The 15817-nt window shown below is 41.9% G+C and overlaps 1 protein-coding gene across 1 annotated transcript; it reads right to left on the bottom strand.

The window, feature by feature from the left end:
- Nucleotides 1–376: 376 nt before the first annotated feature.
- Nucleotides 377–15817, bottom strand: LOC127653012 (phenylalanine--tRNA ligase alpha subunit). The gene is made up of 13 exons (XM_052139489.1): nt 15652–15817; nt 10191–10328; nt 8833–8931; nt 8459–8577; nt 8166–8258; nt 6340–6468; nt 4022–4137; nt 3787–3871; nt 3436–3535; nt 3186–3354; nt 2966–3043; nt 1644–1758; nt 377–1262 (listed from the first exon to the last, which is right to left on the bottom strand). Exons 1-13 carry the CDS (start codon nt 15796–15798, stop codon nt 1157–1159), a joined length of 1494 nt encoding a protein of 497 aa, XP_051995449.1. The 5' UTR covers nt 15799–15817; the 3' UTR covers nt 377–1156.

Here is a 15817-nt window from a genome sequence, read left to right as displayed (position 1 = left end):
GACCACAATGTGTTGCATGCGAGTGGTGTCCAGTTATCATCTTAAAATAAAATGCTATTTTGCATTTGGTATATATATTTAGATCACTTTTGGAAGCCTAATCAAACAATGAGTAAAATAAAATGTAAAAACAGTGATGGCGATTACCTCCGATTCATTCGTCAGACTAGAGGTCGAAGGTCGAGGGCATTGCATTTTGAAATACAGTATTTTGTGCAGTGTGGTCTGTTGTACAGAAACTGCAAGAGCAGTACGTCAGTATTGCCTATGTAGACAGAAAGATTACTTGATGTTACACTGTAGTCAAAACTTAAACAATGTGGGTAAAGAAAAGCTTAGCCATGTTCCCTGGAATTACACAAATGACTTGCAACCGTTATCCTCAAGCACTGCATTTATAATAGTACACAACCATCATAACAGACCCAGATTTTACATTGTGCATGATGGCATCCAAACACAAGATCAAAACAGTTTATCATGCATAAGTGAACACAAATGTCTTCAAGGATGAAGGCATGTCATGCAACCTATCCATGTTGAAATCTAGCTAATTTGACTAGCTTTTACCAAACAAATGAACCATTTTGGGGTCATGATCCACCAGATCTATCAGATATTTTACACTGCAGCCATTCTCATTTCTTATATTTGAAAGAGTTATGGCTTTGGGAAAAGCAACCATTAATGAAGTCATATTGGCGATTTGAGCCATTTTTAATGAAGTATTTCTAACATGAGGGCCTTTAGCAAAGTGGCTGTTTTAACAGAGCTTTGAATGACAAATGGCGGTGCAAATGTGACACATCAGTCAAGATAACGTAATAGATCAGAAAGATTGAGGCGGAAGCTAGAAGGGTTTTCTACATCTGGTGGTGACTGGTAAACAACATTGGTAATTTAACGTTAACTTGACATTGTAACAACATTCTGCATGCAAACGTGAATGTTTCCTTTCTTCCAACACAAATCCGCCAGTGCTTCGATGTCGGCCTGTCCGATGACGGTCCTCATACCTAATGCCCGAGCAGCTCGTGTAGTTCAGGGTTTGTGTTATGGCTTAGATAGACAATAATAATGCAGACCAGTCAAAATGTATAAATGAAGCGTTTTGCGAATGGCAGGTTGCCCGCCTGGAGAGATGCGCGTGCATGATTTAAGAGTCCAGACGACATATAGGGCTGTCGTACACCATCTGTAGGTTCACTTTGTGCCCGACGAGCTCCCGGATGTTGTTTATTCCATACTTGATCATGGTGGGCCTAATGGGGAGTAAAAAGAAAAGAGAATGACATTAGACAAGAAAATCAGTATGGAAGACGAGGAGTGCCAAAACTTGCCAGAACTTCGACATGTTCCCCTTTGACATTTTAGCATTGTTAAATATTTGGAGTTTGTAACCGGTATACTTCTCATGAGACCTAAAATACATTTCGTTTTGAGAGAGGTCCTTGCAGACAAACCTTTTCTACAGTTAGAAGACACATGAGAAGATTTGCTCAGATAGTGAACAGAAAATGTGTCAATTTGACCTTTTTATATACAACCAAATACATAATAAAGACGATGTTGTTTACAGATTCACATATGCTGTTCTCATGGAAGAAGTCAGCTGTTTTGGTGTGTATTAAGTGTTCAATCACCTCTCCAAGGACAGACCCCAGGCAATGACGGACACTCCCTCAGGTAAACCCATGGGCAGCAGCATCTCAGGTCTGAAGACCCCAGAGTTACCCACCTCCACCCACTTCTTCAAACCTGAGAGACATTCAGGGTGACAAAAAAAATAAAGAGAATACAGATGTAGTGAGATTTTAAAGGGACAGTTCACCCAGAAATAAATGCTCTCATAATTTGCTCACCCTCATGTGTAATGACGTACTTTCTTCTGCTGAACACAAAGATTTTTAGTAGAATATCTCAGCTCTGTTTGTCCATACAATGCAAGTGAATGGTGACCAGAACTTTGAAGCTCCAAAAAGCACATAAATGCAGCATAAAAGGAAATCCATACGACTCCAGTGGTTTATTTGATAAACTGATTATCTGAAGCAATCCAAACAGTTTTGGGTGTGAACAAACTAAAATATAACTCCTTTTTCACTATAAATCTTGACTTCTGCAGTCTCCTTGGCGATCATGATTTCAAGCTCGCCACTTCTTAGCGCCATCTAGCATCCAGCATATACGTCAAGGGCAAAGAAGTGTAATCGAGCTTGACTTAATGAAAGTGCTTTGAGACTGCAATGGCAATATGTACTGTGAAAAAGGAGTAATATTTTGGTCTGTTCGCACTCAAACCAATTGGATCACTTCAGAAGGCACGGATTTAACCACTGGAGTTGTATGGATTACCTTAATGCTGACTTGATGTGTTTTTTGGAGCTTCAAAGTTGTGGTCACCATTCACTTTCATTGTATGGACCTACAGAGCTGAGATATTCTTCTAAATCTTCATTCGTGTTCAGCAGAAGAAAGTCAAACACATGTGGGATGGCATGTGGGTGTCAATGATGAGAGAATCCCTTAAAACTTATACTAAATAGGGTCAAACAATAAACTTCTTGCTTATAAAATAGCAGCCTGTGGAAGGCTGAAGAGATGTCATGTTGGGTTGTCAATCAAAAACTGGATCTTGTGCAAAACCGGTTAAAAAATACCTAATAAAAAACAATAATTGAAACAAATACGCAACAATGTGTTGTATTTCTTAAGCACATCCTCCAAAGTACATTCTTATATTCATGCAATAAATGGGTTTGTATTCAAAATAGTATCACACAACCATCTCCAGGGACGGATTACCGACCGGGCCAATGGGACCAGTGCCCAGGGGCCCTTGACTGCCCTGGGCTTTAAGAGCTTTTGGTGGAGGGGGGCCCTTGGAGATAATATGCCCCAGGGCCTTTGCAAGTCATAATCCATCCCTGACCATATCACTTCAGGGGGGGGTGATGATTTTTACCTTCATGATAGCTGAACACTTCCATACTGGGTTCCGTGTAAGGGTTGTATGCAGGCTTAAAGCGCAGCTTTGTGATTCCTCCGATGAAAAATTGTGATAAACAACAACAAAAATGTTATTAACAATTGAGGAATTCCTCAATGGGTAAATACAGAACAAAGCAATACATAAACTTCGATTAAGACAAATCCCTCTCACACAAAAGCGAGGAATGCAATACCTAGTTTGGTGAAGAACTGGTGCAGAATGCCCATGAGGTCACCCAGGGTCAGACCGTAGTCGGCCACGACGCCCTCGATCTGGTGAAACTCCGCCAGGTGTGTGGCGTCCAGAGTTTCGTTGCGGAAAACACGATCGATGGAAAAGTATTTCACGGGTGTAAACTTCTCCTGAAAGATTTGCACCAATGAGCTATAAATGTGTGCTCGTGGTATGTGCTCCAAAAACATCGAGGAAGAGAATGTGTTTACCTTCTGTGCGAGTTTATACAGCATCCGAGCGCTGACCGCCGTGGTGTGTGTTCGAAGGATGTTCTTCTGAGCTTCTTCAATTTTCCAGTCATATTTGTATCTTAAAATTGATACGAGATGTTAAAGAAATCTTTGCAAACCTGCTTCAAATCCAATTATGTGTAAATGCATGGGAAATTGTGACCGGTACATTCTTTAAAATATCTCCACAGAAAAAGAAAGTCATATATATATATATATATATATATGTCTTTTAAATATGCTTTTAAAATAACTTCAGAAATGTAAACAAACTGCTCCTAAAACATTCATTATTGCACATTAACAGTAGACATATTTGGATTGTCTTACCCCTGTGACCCATAACCTCCTTCAGAATGAACCTTCTTTACTCTCTCCAGATAGTCCTGAGGAAACTCGTGGGCCAATGCTGGGTCTGACAAATATAATCAAATCTTAGAAGATCATGCTTTACAGGAATGCAGTATGAACTCTTGAGACAAGCTTCCCCTCTCTGTTTGCAGGATGAGAAGAATTATGAATAATCTCGGTTCATATGAAAATAAGTGAAGCAAACATCTCTCACCAGAGAGGAAAAAGGTGTCGTGTTGGTCTCGAGCCGGATGCTGCTGAGGTTGAAACAGAGAGTCAAAGTTCCAGAAGGAGCTCTCGATGAAGTTATTGGTTGGCATTTCTGTGAACCTGTCAACGACGCACTTTATTACAAAGGGAAATGCTTTTATAACATAGTAATAAACTAAAAACACCAGATATGTAAAGTTTGTCTAGAAAACTGGGCCTGACATTTATCAATAGTTATCAAAGTTTGGAGATTTTACAGACCCAACAGTCAGACAGATAAACAAAAAAGCATGTATAAAATAGAAAGACTGATAAATAGATAAATACATGTATGCATTTGGCAGACGCTTTTATCCAAAGCGACTTACAGTGCACTTATTACAGGGACAATCCCCCCGGAGCAACCTGGAGTTAAGTGCCTTACTCAAGGGCCCAATGGTGGTGGCTGTGGGGATCGAACCAGCAACCTTCTGATTACCAGTTATGTGTTTAGCCCACTACGCCACCACCACATAATAGAACGACAGAGTTGAAGTCAGAAGTTTACATACACCTTAGCCAGATACATTTAAAGTCAGTGTTTTACAATTCCTGCCCTTTTTCAGTTCTGTCCACAAATTTCCTATCGGATTGAGGTCAGGGCTTTGTGATGGCCACTCCCATACTTTGACTTTGTTGTCCTTAAGCCATTTTGGAGGTATGCTTGGGGTCATTGTCCATTTAGAAGACCCATTTGTGACCCAGCTTTAACTTCCTGGCTGATTTCTTTTGATTTTCCCATGATGTCAAGCAAAGAGGCACTGAGTTTGAAGGCAGGGTGGGCTTAAAATACATCCACAGTTCACCTCCAATTGACTCCAATCAGCCAATAAGTCTATCAGAAGCTTATTGGCTAATTGCTTAAAGGCTTGACATAATTTTCCAAGCTGCTTAAAGGCCCAGTTAACATTGTATGTAAAGTTCAGATCCACTAGAAGTGTGATGCAATCGGTCTGTAAACAATTGTTGGAAATAATACTCGTGTCATGCACAAAGTAGATGTCCTAAATTAATTGGCCAAAAAAAATAGGATGGATGGATGGATGGATGGATGGATGGATGGATGGATGGATGGATGGATGGATGGATGGATGGATGGATGGATGGATGGATGGATGGATGGATGGATGGATGGATGGATGGATGGATGGATGGATGGATGGATGGATGGATGGATGGATGGATGGGACATTCCGTGGCCTGTTTGAACATTCTGTTAAATTAAGTCTATTGACCTGTTTTAGTGACATCACTTTTTCAATATAGCGGCCTTATTTGTGACCATTCAAGGGAGAAAGCAATGGCAGCAGTATTACTTTTTCATGATTTATAAGTAGAATAAAAAATTGCACCTGCTTTTGTCGCATCCCCCCCGTACAGCACACTGAAGGTATGGAAGTGTAATCACAAACATGGTGGCGCTCTCATATAGTGACATCACATGAAACATCTGTTATGTGAAAACCGTAGGTCCGATCAGCTTGTACAGCTCGTTACTACATTTGGTGGATGTAGCTTTTTCAAACCAACATAATTACCCCTGGCAAATACCAGCAGGATGCCAATGTACTAAAACTATTTTAATAAAAAAAGTGGCTAGCTAAGGGACTGGGTAGCTCAGCGAGCATTGACGCTGACTATCACTCCTGGAGTCGTGAGTTCAAATCCAGGACGTGCTGAGTGACTCCAGCCAGGTCTCCTAAGCAACCAAATTGGCCCGGTTGCTAGGGAGGATAGAGTCACATGGAGTAACCTCCTTGTGGTCGCTATAACATGGTTCTCGCTCTCGGTGGGGCACGTGGTGCGTGGATGCAGCGGAGAATAGTGTGAAGCCTCCACAGGCGCTACGTCTCTGCGGTAACGCGCTCAACAAGCCACGTGATAAGATGCGCGGACTGACGGTTTCAGACGCGGAGGCAACTGAGATTCGTCCTCCGCCACCCGGATTGAGGCCACGAGGACATAGAGCGCACTGGGAACTGAGCATGCCAAATTGGGGAGAAAAAGAGGAGAAAATACCAAAAAAAGTGGCTTGCTAAACTATAATAACATAGTAGTAGTAATAATAATAATAAATAGTCTGTGTAAATACACCCAATTGCCCCTTCTGTGCCACCTTTGCAGTGTAAAGATGTCTTAAGTGTAGGCCGTTTAATTCGTAGTTTTGTTTAGTAAATCCACTACGGAGTGTTTGGTTGAAACTTTTCAGCACTTCATTGTAGACCGGATTAAATAATGAATCTGATAAACACTCATGATTTATCCCCGAGGAAGAAGACTGACCCCATCTCCAGGAAGATCTGTCTGAACTGCGTGCGGACCTTCATGAGGGGGTGCAAGTGGCCGCAGTCTGGAGCCACGCCCATCGCCTCAAAGTTATACGGCTTAAACTTCTTCTCCTTCCAGCTCCCACTGAGACCAGAGAAAACAAGAGACACAGGAGAAGAAACATAGCAACACATGTTAAACATAGGGACATTTTTATTTCAAATGTTCATTCTAAATCAGGGGTTTTCAAACTGGGGTTCGGGGGCCCCCAGGGGACCGCAAGAGGGTGCTAGGGGGTCCGAAAAAAAAAGCACATTTTTTATTAGTTTTTACAGTTTAATTCTGAATTAGATTAATCACTATTCTTTTATTGTACTTGAAAGTCATAGTAAGAAATAAAAACAGAAATAAAAATAAATTGGAACATAATTTTATATATTAAATATATATATATATATATATATATATATATATATATATATATATTTCACTCACTCTTCTCTGTAAAGCTGGTTTGAAACAAATTATTGTTTTCTTGTATGCTTTTAGAAATGTATTTATAAAGTGCTTTTCAAGATAAATATTAATATTTAAAATAAAACAATATTTTAAACTGAATTTAATCTAAATGTTTCTACATCACATTATACACATTACTTGGGCATGAGAAAAATACACTGTCAACTTAAACGGATAGTTCACCCAAATATAAAAATTATCTTATTTTTTTGTGCATATAGTAAAAAGGACTTAAATATTAATCCATTTCTCACCCACACCTTTTATATCACTTCTGAAGACATGGATTTAACGACCAAAGTCGTATAAATGACTTTTATGCTGCATTTATGGGCTTTTTAGAGCTTCAAAGTTCTGGTCACCATTCACTTGCATTGTGTGGAATTACAGAGCTTAAATTCTTCTAAACATCCTAATTTGTGTTCAGCAGAAGAAAGAAAGTCACACACATCTGGGATGGCATGAGGGCGAGTAAATGATGAGAGAATTTAATTATTTGCGTGAACTATCCCTTTAATATAAATAAAATATTTTCCAGATAATATTTTAGTCGTTTCTTTGGGCTTTAGTTAAATGACAATATAAAAGCCAATTAGTTAATTCAGCAAACAAGATGTTTATAATATCATGTTTACTAATTTTCTCATCAGATGTGGGGTCCCTTGGCATCAAGAAGCTTGAAAACCCCTGGTCTAGGACCTGCGTAGCTCAGTGAGTCACGAGTTCGAATCTCAGGGCATGCTGAGTGACTCCAGCCAGGTCTCCTAAGCAACCAAATTGGCCCGGTTGCTAGGGAGGGTAGAGTCACATGGGGTAACCTCCTCGGGGTCACTATAATGTGGTTCTCGCTCTCAGTGGGGCGCATGGCGAGTTGTGCGTAGGTGCCGCAGAGAATAGCGTGAAGCCTCCAAACGTGCAACGTCTCCGCGGTAACGCGCTCAACAAGCCACATGATAAGATGCGCGGATTGACGGTCTCAGGCGCGGAGGCAACTGAGATTCGTCCTCCGCCACCCGGATTGAGGCGAGTCACTACGCCGACACCATGACGACTTATAGCACATTGGGAATTGGGCATCCCAAATTGGGAAGAAAAAAATTAAATAAAATTTTCAAGAAAACCCCTGATCAAAACTATTTCTATTCATTTTATATACAGTGAAAAATAAGGAGCGACTGTTTGTCTGGTCTCAAAAATTAAATCACACTGCTATTGTAAATCTCCTTAAAATATAAACATGCATGCAAACATTTTACTCAGTTGAAGAGAGTGAAAGATTGGGAATAAATAATACAGAATATTTCTCATGATTTTAATGTCACCTGGCGATCATCTCTGGAGTGAGCTCCGTCTCCTGTTTGGTGATGGTGGTGCTGAAGCTGCTGCCTTTAGTGATCCAGTAAGACTTCACAGTCCTGAAATTAACAAACCGTAAGCGCATGTTACCTAGCATGCAGCAAACTTTCTTCTCAAGATCATTTCTAGCGAGACATTTCTAAAGCCAAGATCTAGCACTTCCTGTTGCTCGTGATAAAGCAACACAAGGTACAATAAAACACAACTCAGTAACATGGACGTAGCAGAGATCAAAGTGTAAACAAAAGCTCTCTCTTACACTTCTGAAAGCAGTTTGCGTTTCTTGAGTTCATTCTTCACTTTCTCCTCCAGTTTTGACGACTGTCCTTTCTGCACCAACTGGAGTTTGTCCCTCACCGTGTCCTCAATGCTCTCCACCTGAGACAGACATACAGAACATTAACAACATGTTCATATCAATAAATGGCCTTAATGCATTATCAAAGGATCCATCAGAGCATGGTCGGGTCTAACGGGGGAGCTAGGGTGGCACTGCCCCCCTAGAATTTCCTTGTGCCCCTCCAGCAGGACACTGGAAGGTCACTGGAACCCTCCCGGACAGAAGCGAGAACTTATTTCCCACCCTTAAGGTCAAAATCACATCCCAATTCATCAGTGTACATCAATACTCACAGATTTGAAGATTCTGGGTCCTCCCTCATGGGCTTTATCCAAACGGATCCATTTGTTGGACATGGCTTTGCTGAAACCCACCTTTCCACTCGGCATTTTCTAAAAGCAAACAGATGGATGAGAACTCCACATAAGCTTCATGTAAATGTTTGAAAAATGTTCTCAAGTTTATAAAGCGAATCGTTTGGGTCCAGGATGCTTAAAAGCCATACTTTCATGTTATGTCGATATAGGACTCTTTTTACTGTGGATATAGATACCTGTCTACCTGTTTCCTCCAGCATCTTCACAAGCATCCAACTCACTCAGGCTGCCGACAATTTATTTTCCATGCATCACTTTATATTATATCCATGTATATGGTTACAGACGAATCATATAGTACAGTGAAATCGCTCACAGAAACTCCACTGACAGTCTTCGCTCCTATTGGTTGTCGCTCCCGAAAGTCGCTTGTCATTTGCATAAAGTTAAACTTCTCTCACCTTTGCTGTGTCGCTCCCCACGCCCACATCTATTCGCCAGAGGTCGCTGTCTCGTGACGCCAGCTCTCATTGACAATGAATGTGATGAGGTCGCTTTGAGGCTGGAAGTCGCTGCATGTGTGTACGGGTGTATAATTGTGTGTATAATTTACAGACACCCAGGCAACTGATTTCCTTAATAGCTGCGCTAGTTTCATGTCTCACGTGGCCTCTTTCTTGTTACCTAACAAAAATAAATATACTTAAAACTAAGGATGCACAGATGCATCGGGTGTCGATATTTATCGGCCAATTAGACCAAATTAAAACCATCGTGATATCGGTAATAAGCATGAAAACACAATTCAAATGCACAATTCAGAAATAATAATAATAGCCACAAAATGTAGAAGGGTTGGCACTTCATTTTGATTCTCTCGTTCTCACGTTAATGCAGAAAAACCGCCATAAGTGGACGTGATGGTTGTAAAAACAGCACTTAAAGGCTACATGATGAGGGAAACCATCCAAAACCCCTTTGAAACCAGCAGACTTTGACTTCTGAGATATCAGTATGATAACCATTAATGCATGATTGAGTGCAAATGATATTGGTCAAATGTTCACATCAGTGCATCCCTACTTAATAAAATACTTAATGTCCATTTATTTAATTATTTGGTAACTATGTTATAAGCAACATGATGTACAAGGAAGTTGGAAGTTGATCTATAATCATTGTTGGGTTTTATTTTGCAGTAATGACCGGCTGACTGTACATTATCACTTATAACACTTAAAGGTGTATGTATATATATATATATATGCAATAGTGTACGTAAAATGATTGCACAGGATTGTGTAGTACATTATGCATGAATCTTTCTCTCTCACCATGAGTTCATTCTGGGGCAGACCCTCGTTGGGGATGGCACTGAACACTCGGGCTTCATGGCTGCCCTGCTCTGCAATCTCACAACCCTCTCCTGTCAACTCCCAGTGTTTGGACGACCGCTGCTCTGCTGAAATCACCTGAGCATTCAAACATCATTCAAAGGTGTTAGGAAATGTTTGCAATCACATTGCCATTTTTATATGAGCAATTCCAGGAAAAGAGAAATACTGACCATATGCAAATTAACACATGATCACCCACATTTATGTATCAACTTGGCCTTGATAAAGAACAGCGGGCGGAGATATGTAAATTATAACGAAGATAATTTACATAAAGCTTAAAGCTACAGTATCAAAAAATCTTTTTTGTTCTTAAGGTCATGGCGGGGGAGGGGAAAATAGAAAGATGGCACCTTTAAAAGATGATAGATAGACAGACAAAACAATAGACAGAGCAATAAAATGACAAAGGTACAGACAGATAGTGGGATAGACAGATAGAGCGATAAAACGTCAGAAAGAGATGGATGGATGGAGTGAAATAACGATAGAGCAATAAAATGATAGTGTTGAAACAACTGATAGAGCAATAAAATGATAGATAGAGCGAAATAATGATAAAATGATAGATAGCTAGTTAGATAAATAGATGGAACAAAATATAGAGCGATAGAGCAAGAAAACAATAAATGAAGCAAAATAATCAAACTAAAGGTAGAGAGAGCAAAAAAATTATAGACAGAGTGACAAAATGATAGACAGAGCAGGAAAACGATAGACAGATTGATAGATAGGGTGAAAGAAAGATAGATAGATAGGATAGACAGACCAAACAATAGACAGACAAAATGTCTATACTTCTGTGATAAAACTATAGAGATATAGACAGATTGAGGGACAGATGGATAGAGCGATAAAAATAGAGGTATAGACAGATTGAGGGACAGATGGATAGAGCGATAAAACTAGAGGTATAGACAGATTGAGGGACAGATGGATAGAGCGATAAAACTATAGAGGTATAGACAGATGGAGGGACAGATGATAGAGCGATAAAACTATAGAGGTATAGACAGATTGAGGGACAGATGGATAGAGCGACAACACTATAGAGGTATAGACAGATGGAGGGACAGATGGATAGAGCGACAACACTATAGAGGTATAGACAGATTGAGGGACAGATGGATAGAGCGATAAAACTAGAGGTATAGACAGATTGAGGGACAGATGATAGAGCGATAAAACTAGAGGTATAGACAGATGGAGGGACAGATGGATAGAGCGATAAAACTATAGAGGTATAGACAGATTGAGGGACAGATGGATAGAGCGATAAAACTAGAGGTATAGACAGATTGAGGGACAGATGGATAGAGCGATAAAACTAGAGGTATAGACAGATTGAGGGACAGATGATAGAGCGATAAAACTATAGAGGTATAGACAGATTGAGGGACAGATGGATAGAGCGATAAAACTATAGAGGTATAGACAGATTGAGGGACAGATGGATAGAGCGACAACACTATAGAGGTATAGACAGATTGAGGGACAGATGGATAGAGCGATAAAACTATAGAGGTATAGACAGATTGAGGGACAGATGGATAGAGCAACAACACTATAGAGGTATAGACAGATGGAGGGACAGATGGATAGAGCGACAACACTATAGAGGTATAGACAGATGGAGGGACAGATGGATAGAGCGACAACACTATAGAGGTATAGACAGATTGAGGGACAGATGGATAGAGCGACAACACTATAGAGGTATAGACAGATTGAGGGACAGATGGATAGAGCGACAACACTATAGAGGTATAGACAGATTGAGGGACAGATGGATAGAGCGATAAAACTAGAGGTATAGACAGATTGAGGGACAGATGGATAGAGCGATAAAACTATAGAGGTATAGACAGATTGAGGGACAGATGGATAGAGCGATAAAACTATAGAGGTATAGACAGATTGAAGGACAGATGATAGAGTGACAACAACACTATAGAGGTATAGACAGATTGAGGGACAGATGATAGAGCGATAAAACTAGAGGTATAGACAGATTGAGGGACAGATGGATAGAGCGATAAAACTAGAGGTATAGACAGATTGAGGGACAGATGGATAGAGCGATAAAACTAGAGGTATAGACAGACTGAGGGACAGATGGATAGAGCGATAAAACTATAGAGCAAAAAAACACTAGAGATATAGATAGATAGAGCTATGAGGAGCAAGAGAGAGATGAAACTTCCGAAAGAGATGGATGGATGTAGCAAAGTAACGAGAGCAATACAATTATAGTGTGTTAAAACAATTGATAGAACGATACCTAGAGCAAAAGAATGATACAACAATTGACTGATAGATACATAGATAGATAAACAGAACAAAATAAGTGATAAAAAGTGATAGAGTGAGAAAACAATCAATAGAGCAATATAACAATAAAACGAATTAAAGGTAGATAGAGCAATACAATTATTGAGCAACAAAACGATAGAGCGACAGAACAATAGATAGAGCGACTAAACGACAGACAGAGCGACCAAAGGACAGACAGAGCGACCAAAGGACAGACAGAGCGATCAAACGACAGACAGAGGGATCAAACGACAGACAGAGGGACCAAACGACAGACAGAGGGACCAAAGGACAGACAGAGCGAGCAAACGACAGACAGAGCGATCAAACGACAGACAGAGGGATCAAACGACAGACAGAGGGACCAAACGACAGACAGAGGGACCAAAGGACAGACAGAGCGAGCAAACGGACAGACAGAGCGAGCAAAAGGACAGACAGAGCGACTAAAGGACAGACAGAGCGACTAAAGGACAGACAGAGCGACTAAAGGACAGACAGAGCGAGAAAATGACAGACAGAGCGACAAAAGGACAGACAGAGCGGCAAAAGGATAGACAGAGCGACCAAACGACAGACAGAGCGACCAAAGGATACACAGAGAGGCAAAGGATAGACAGAGCGACAAAAACATAGACAGAGCGGCAAAAGGATAGACAGAGCGACCAAAGGACAGCCAGAGCGACCAAAGGACAGACAGAGCGACCAAAGGACAGACAGAGCGACCAAAGGACAGACAGAGCGACCAAAGGACAGACAGAGCGACCAAAGGACAGACAGAGCGACAAAACGATAGACAGAGCGAGCAAAAGGATAGACAGAGCGAGCAAAGGACAGACAGAGCGACCAAAGGACAGACAGAGCGGCAAAAGGACAGACAGAGCGACCAAAGGACAGACAGAGCGACAAAACGATATACAGAGCGACCAAAGGACAGACAGAGCGACCAAAGGACAGACAGAGCGACAAAACGATATACAGAGCGACCAAAGGATATACAGAGCGAGCAAAGGACAGAGTGAACAAAAGGACAGACAGAGCGACCAAAGGACAGACAGAGCGAGCAAAAGGACAGACAGAGTGACCAAAGGACAGACAGAATGACAAAACGATAGGCAGAGCAACTAAAGGACAGACAGAGCGACCAAAGGACAGACAGAGCGACCAAAGGACAGACAGAGCGACCAAAGGACAGACAGAGCGACAAAAGGACAGACAGAGCGGCAAAAGGATAGACAGAGCGACAAAAGGACAGACAGAGCGGCAAAAGGATAGACAGAGCGACCAAACGACAGACAGAGCGACCAAAGGATAGACAGAGTGACCAAAGGATAGACAGAGTGACAAAACCATAGACAGAGCGGCAAAAGTATAGACAGAGCGACCAAAGGACAGACAGAGCGACCAAAGGACAGACAGAGTGACAAAACGATAGACAGAGTGAGCAAAAGGATAGACAGAGTGACCAAAGGACAGACAGAGCGACTAAACGACAGAGCGACCAAAGGACAGACAGAGCGACAAAAGGATAGACAGAGCGGCAAAAGGATAGACAGAGCGGCCAAACGACAGACAGAGCGACCAAAGGACAGACAGAGCGACAAAAGGACAGACAGAGCGACAAAATGACAGACAGAGCAACCAAAGCGATAGACAGAGCGACCAAAGGATAGACAGAGCGACCAAAGGATAGACAGAGCGACCAAAGGATAGACAGAGCGACCAAAGGATAGACAGAGCGACAAAACGACAGACAGAGCGACCCAAGGATAGACAGAGCGACCAAAGGATAGACAGAGCGACCAAAGGATAGACAGAGCGACAAAACGACAGACAGAGCGACAAAACGACAGACAGAGCGACCAAAGGATAGACAGAGCGAAAAAACGACAGACAGAGCGAAAAAACGACAGACAGAGCGACAAAACGACAGACAGACAAAACGACAGACAGAGCGACCAAAGGACAGACAGAGCGACCAAAAAATAGACAGAGCGACAAAACGACAGACAGAGCGACAAAACGACAGACAGAGCGACCAAAGGATAGACAGAGCGACAAAACGACAGACAGAAAGACAAAAGGACAGAGAGTAAAAAACGATAGACAGAGCGACAAAAGGATAGACAGAGCGACAAAACGACAGACAGAGCGACAAAACGACAGACAGAGCGACAAAAGGACAGACAGAGCGACAAAAGGACAGACAGAGCAGCAAAAGGATAGACAGAGCGGCAAAAGGACAGACAGAGCGACCAAAGGATAGACAGAGCGACCAAAGGATAGACAGAGCGACAAAAGGATAGACAGAGCGACAAAACGACAGACAGAGCGACCAAAGGATAGACAGAGCGACAAAACGACAGACAGAGCGACCAAAGGATAGACAGAGCGACAAAACGACAGAGCGACAAAACGACAGACAGAAAGACAAAAGGACAGAGAGTAAAAACGATAGACAGAGCGACAAAAGGATAGACAGAGCGACAAAACGACAGACAGAGCGACCAAAAAATAGACAGAGCGACCAAAGGATAGACAGAGCGACAAAACGACAGACAGAGCGACAAAACGACAGACAGAGCGACAAAACGACAGACAGAAAGACAAAAGGACAGAGAGTAAAAACGATAGACAGAGCGACAAAAGGATAGACAGAGCGACAAAACGACAGACAGAGCGACAAAAGGACAGACAGAGCAGCAAAAGGATAGACAGAGCGACAAAAGGACAGACAGAGCGGCAAAAGGACAGAGCGGCAAAAGGACAGACAGAGCGAGCAAAAGGACAGACAGAGCGGCAAAAGGACAGACAGAGCGGCAAAAGGACAGACAGAGCGAGCAAAAGGACAGACAGAGCGGCAAAAGGACAGACAGAGCGACTACAGGAGATACAGAGCGCTAGACGGTGACAGAAGGATAGATAGACAGATGTATAGATAGATAGAAGCTACAAATAGCGGCAAAAATGTCATTCTGTACAATAATTTCAACATAATTCAATGTTGCAGCTCTCAACAGAATGAATCGCTTTTACGCTGCTGTTGCGTCAGACAGTGCGCGTGTGAACTGCTGGATATATTCACCTCTCCCAGCGCCTGCAGACTCTTCACCGCCCCGACGATCAGCTGATGATCCACCCCAAGATCCACTGCCACATTCTGGCTGTCAATGCCGTCGTCTACTTTCTCCAGCAGCCGCAATAGTGATTCTAACAGCCCGGTGTCAGCCATGCTGTTGTCGCCTTCAGCA

Source organism: Xyrauchen texanus, chromosome 12, assembly GCF_025860055.1.
Source record: "Xyrauchen texanus isolate HMW12.3.18 chromosome 12, RBS_HiC_50CHRs, whole genome shotgun sequence".
In the NCBI taxonomy this organism is placed as follows: Eukaryota; Metazoa; Chordata; class Actinopteri; order Cypriniformes; family Catostomidae; genus Xyrauchen; species Xyrauchen texanus.
The sequence above is the reverse complement of the archived record's forward strand: the minus strand, read 5'-3'. Positions and strand labels throughout refer to the sequence as shown.

What these genes read in the sequence shown, in the direction of transcription:
- LOC127653012 (XM_052139489.1), bottom strand. Translation starts at nt 15,798, where the DNA reads ATGGCTGACACCGGGCTGTTAGAATCACTATTGCGGCTGCTGGAGAAA. An exon ending in GGAGGTTATGGGTCACAGGG is followed by an intron (nt 3,536 to 3,786) that starts GTAAGACAATCC and finishes ATCAATTTTAAG; the next exon opens with ATACAAATATGACTGGAAAA. An exon ending in TGTATAAACTCGCACAGAAG is followed by an intron (nt 3,355 to 3,435) that starts GTAAACACATTC and finishes CAAATCTTTCAG; the next exon opens with GAGAAGTTTACACCCGTGAA.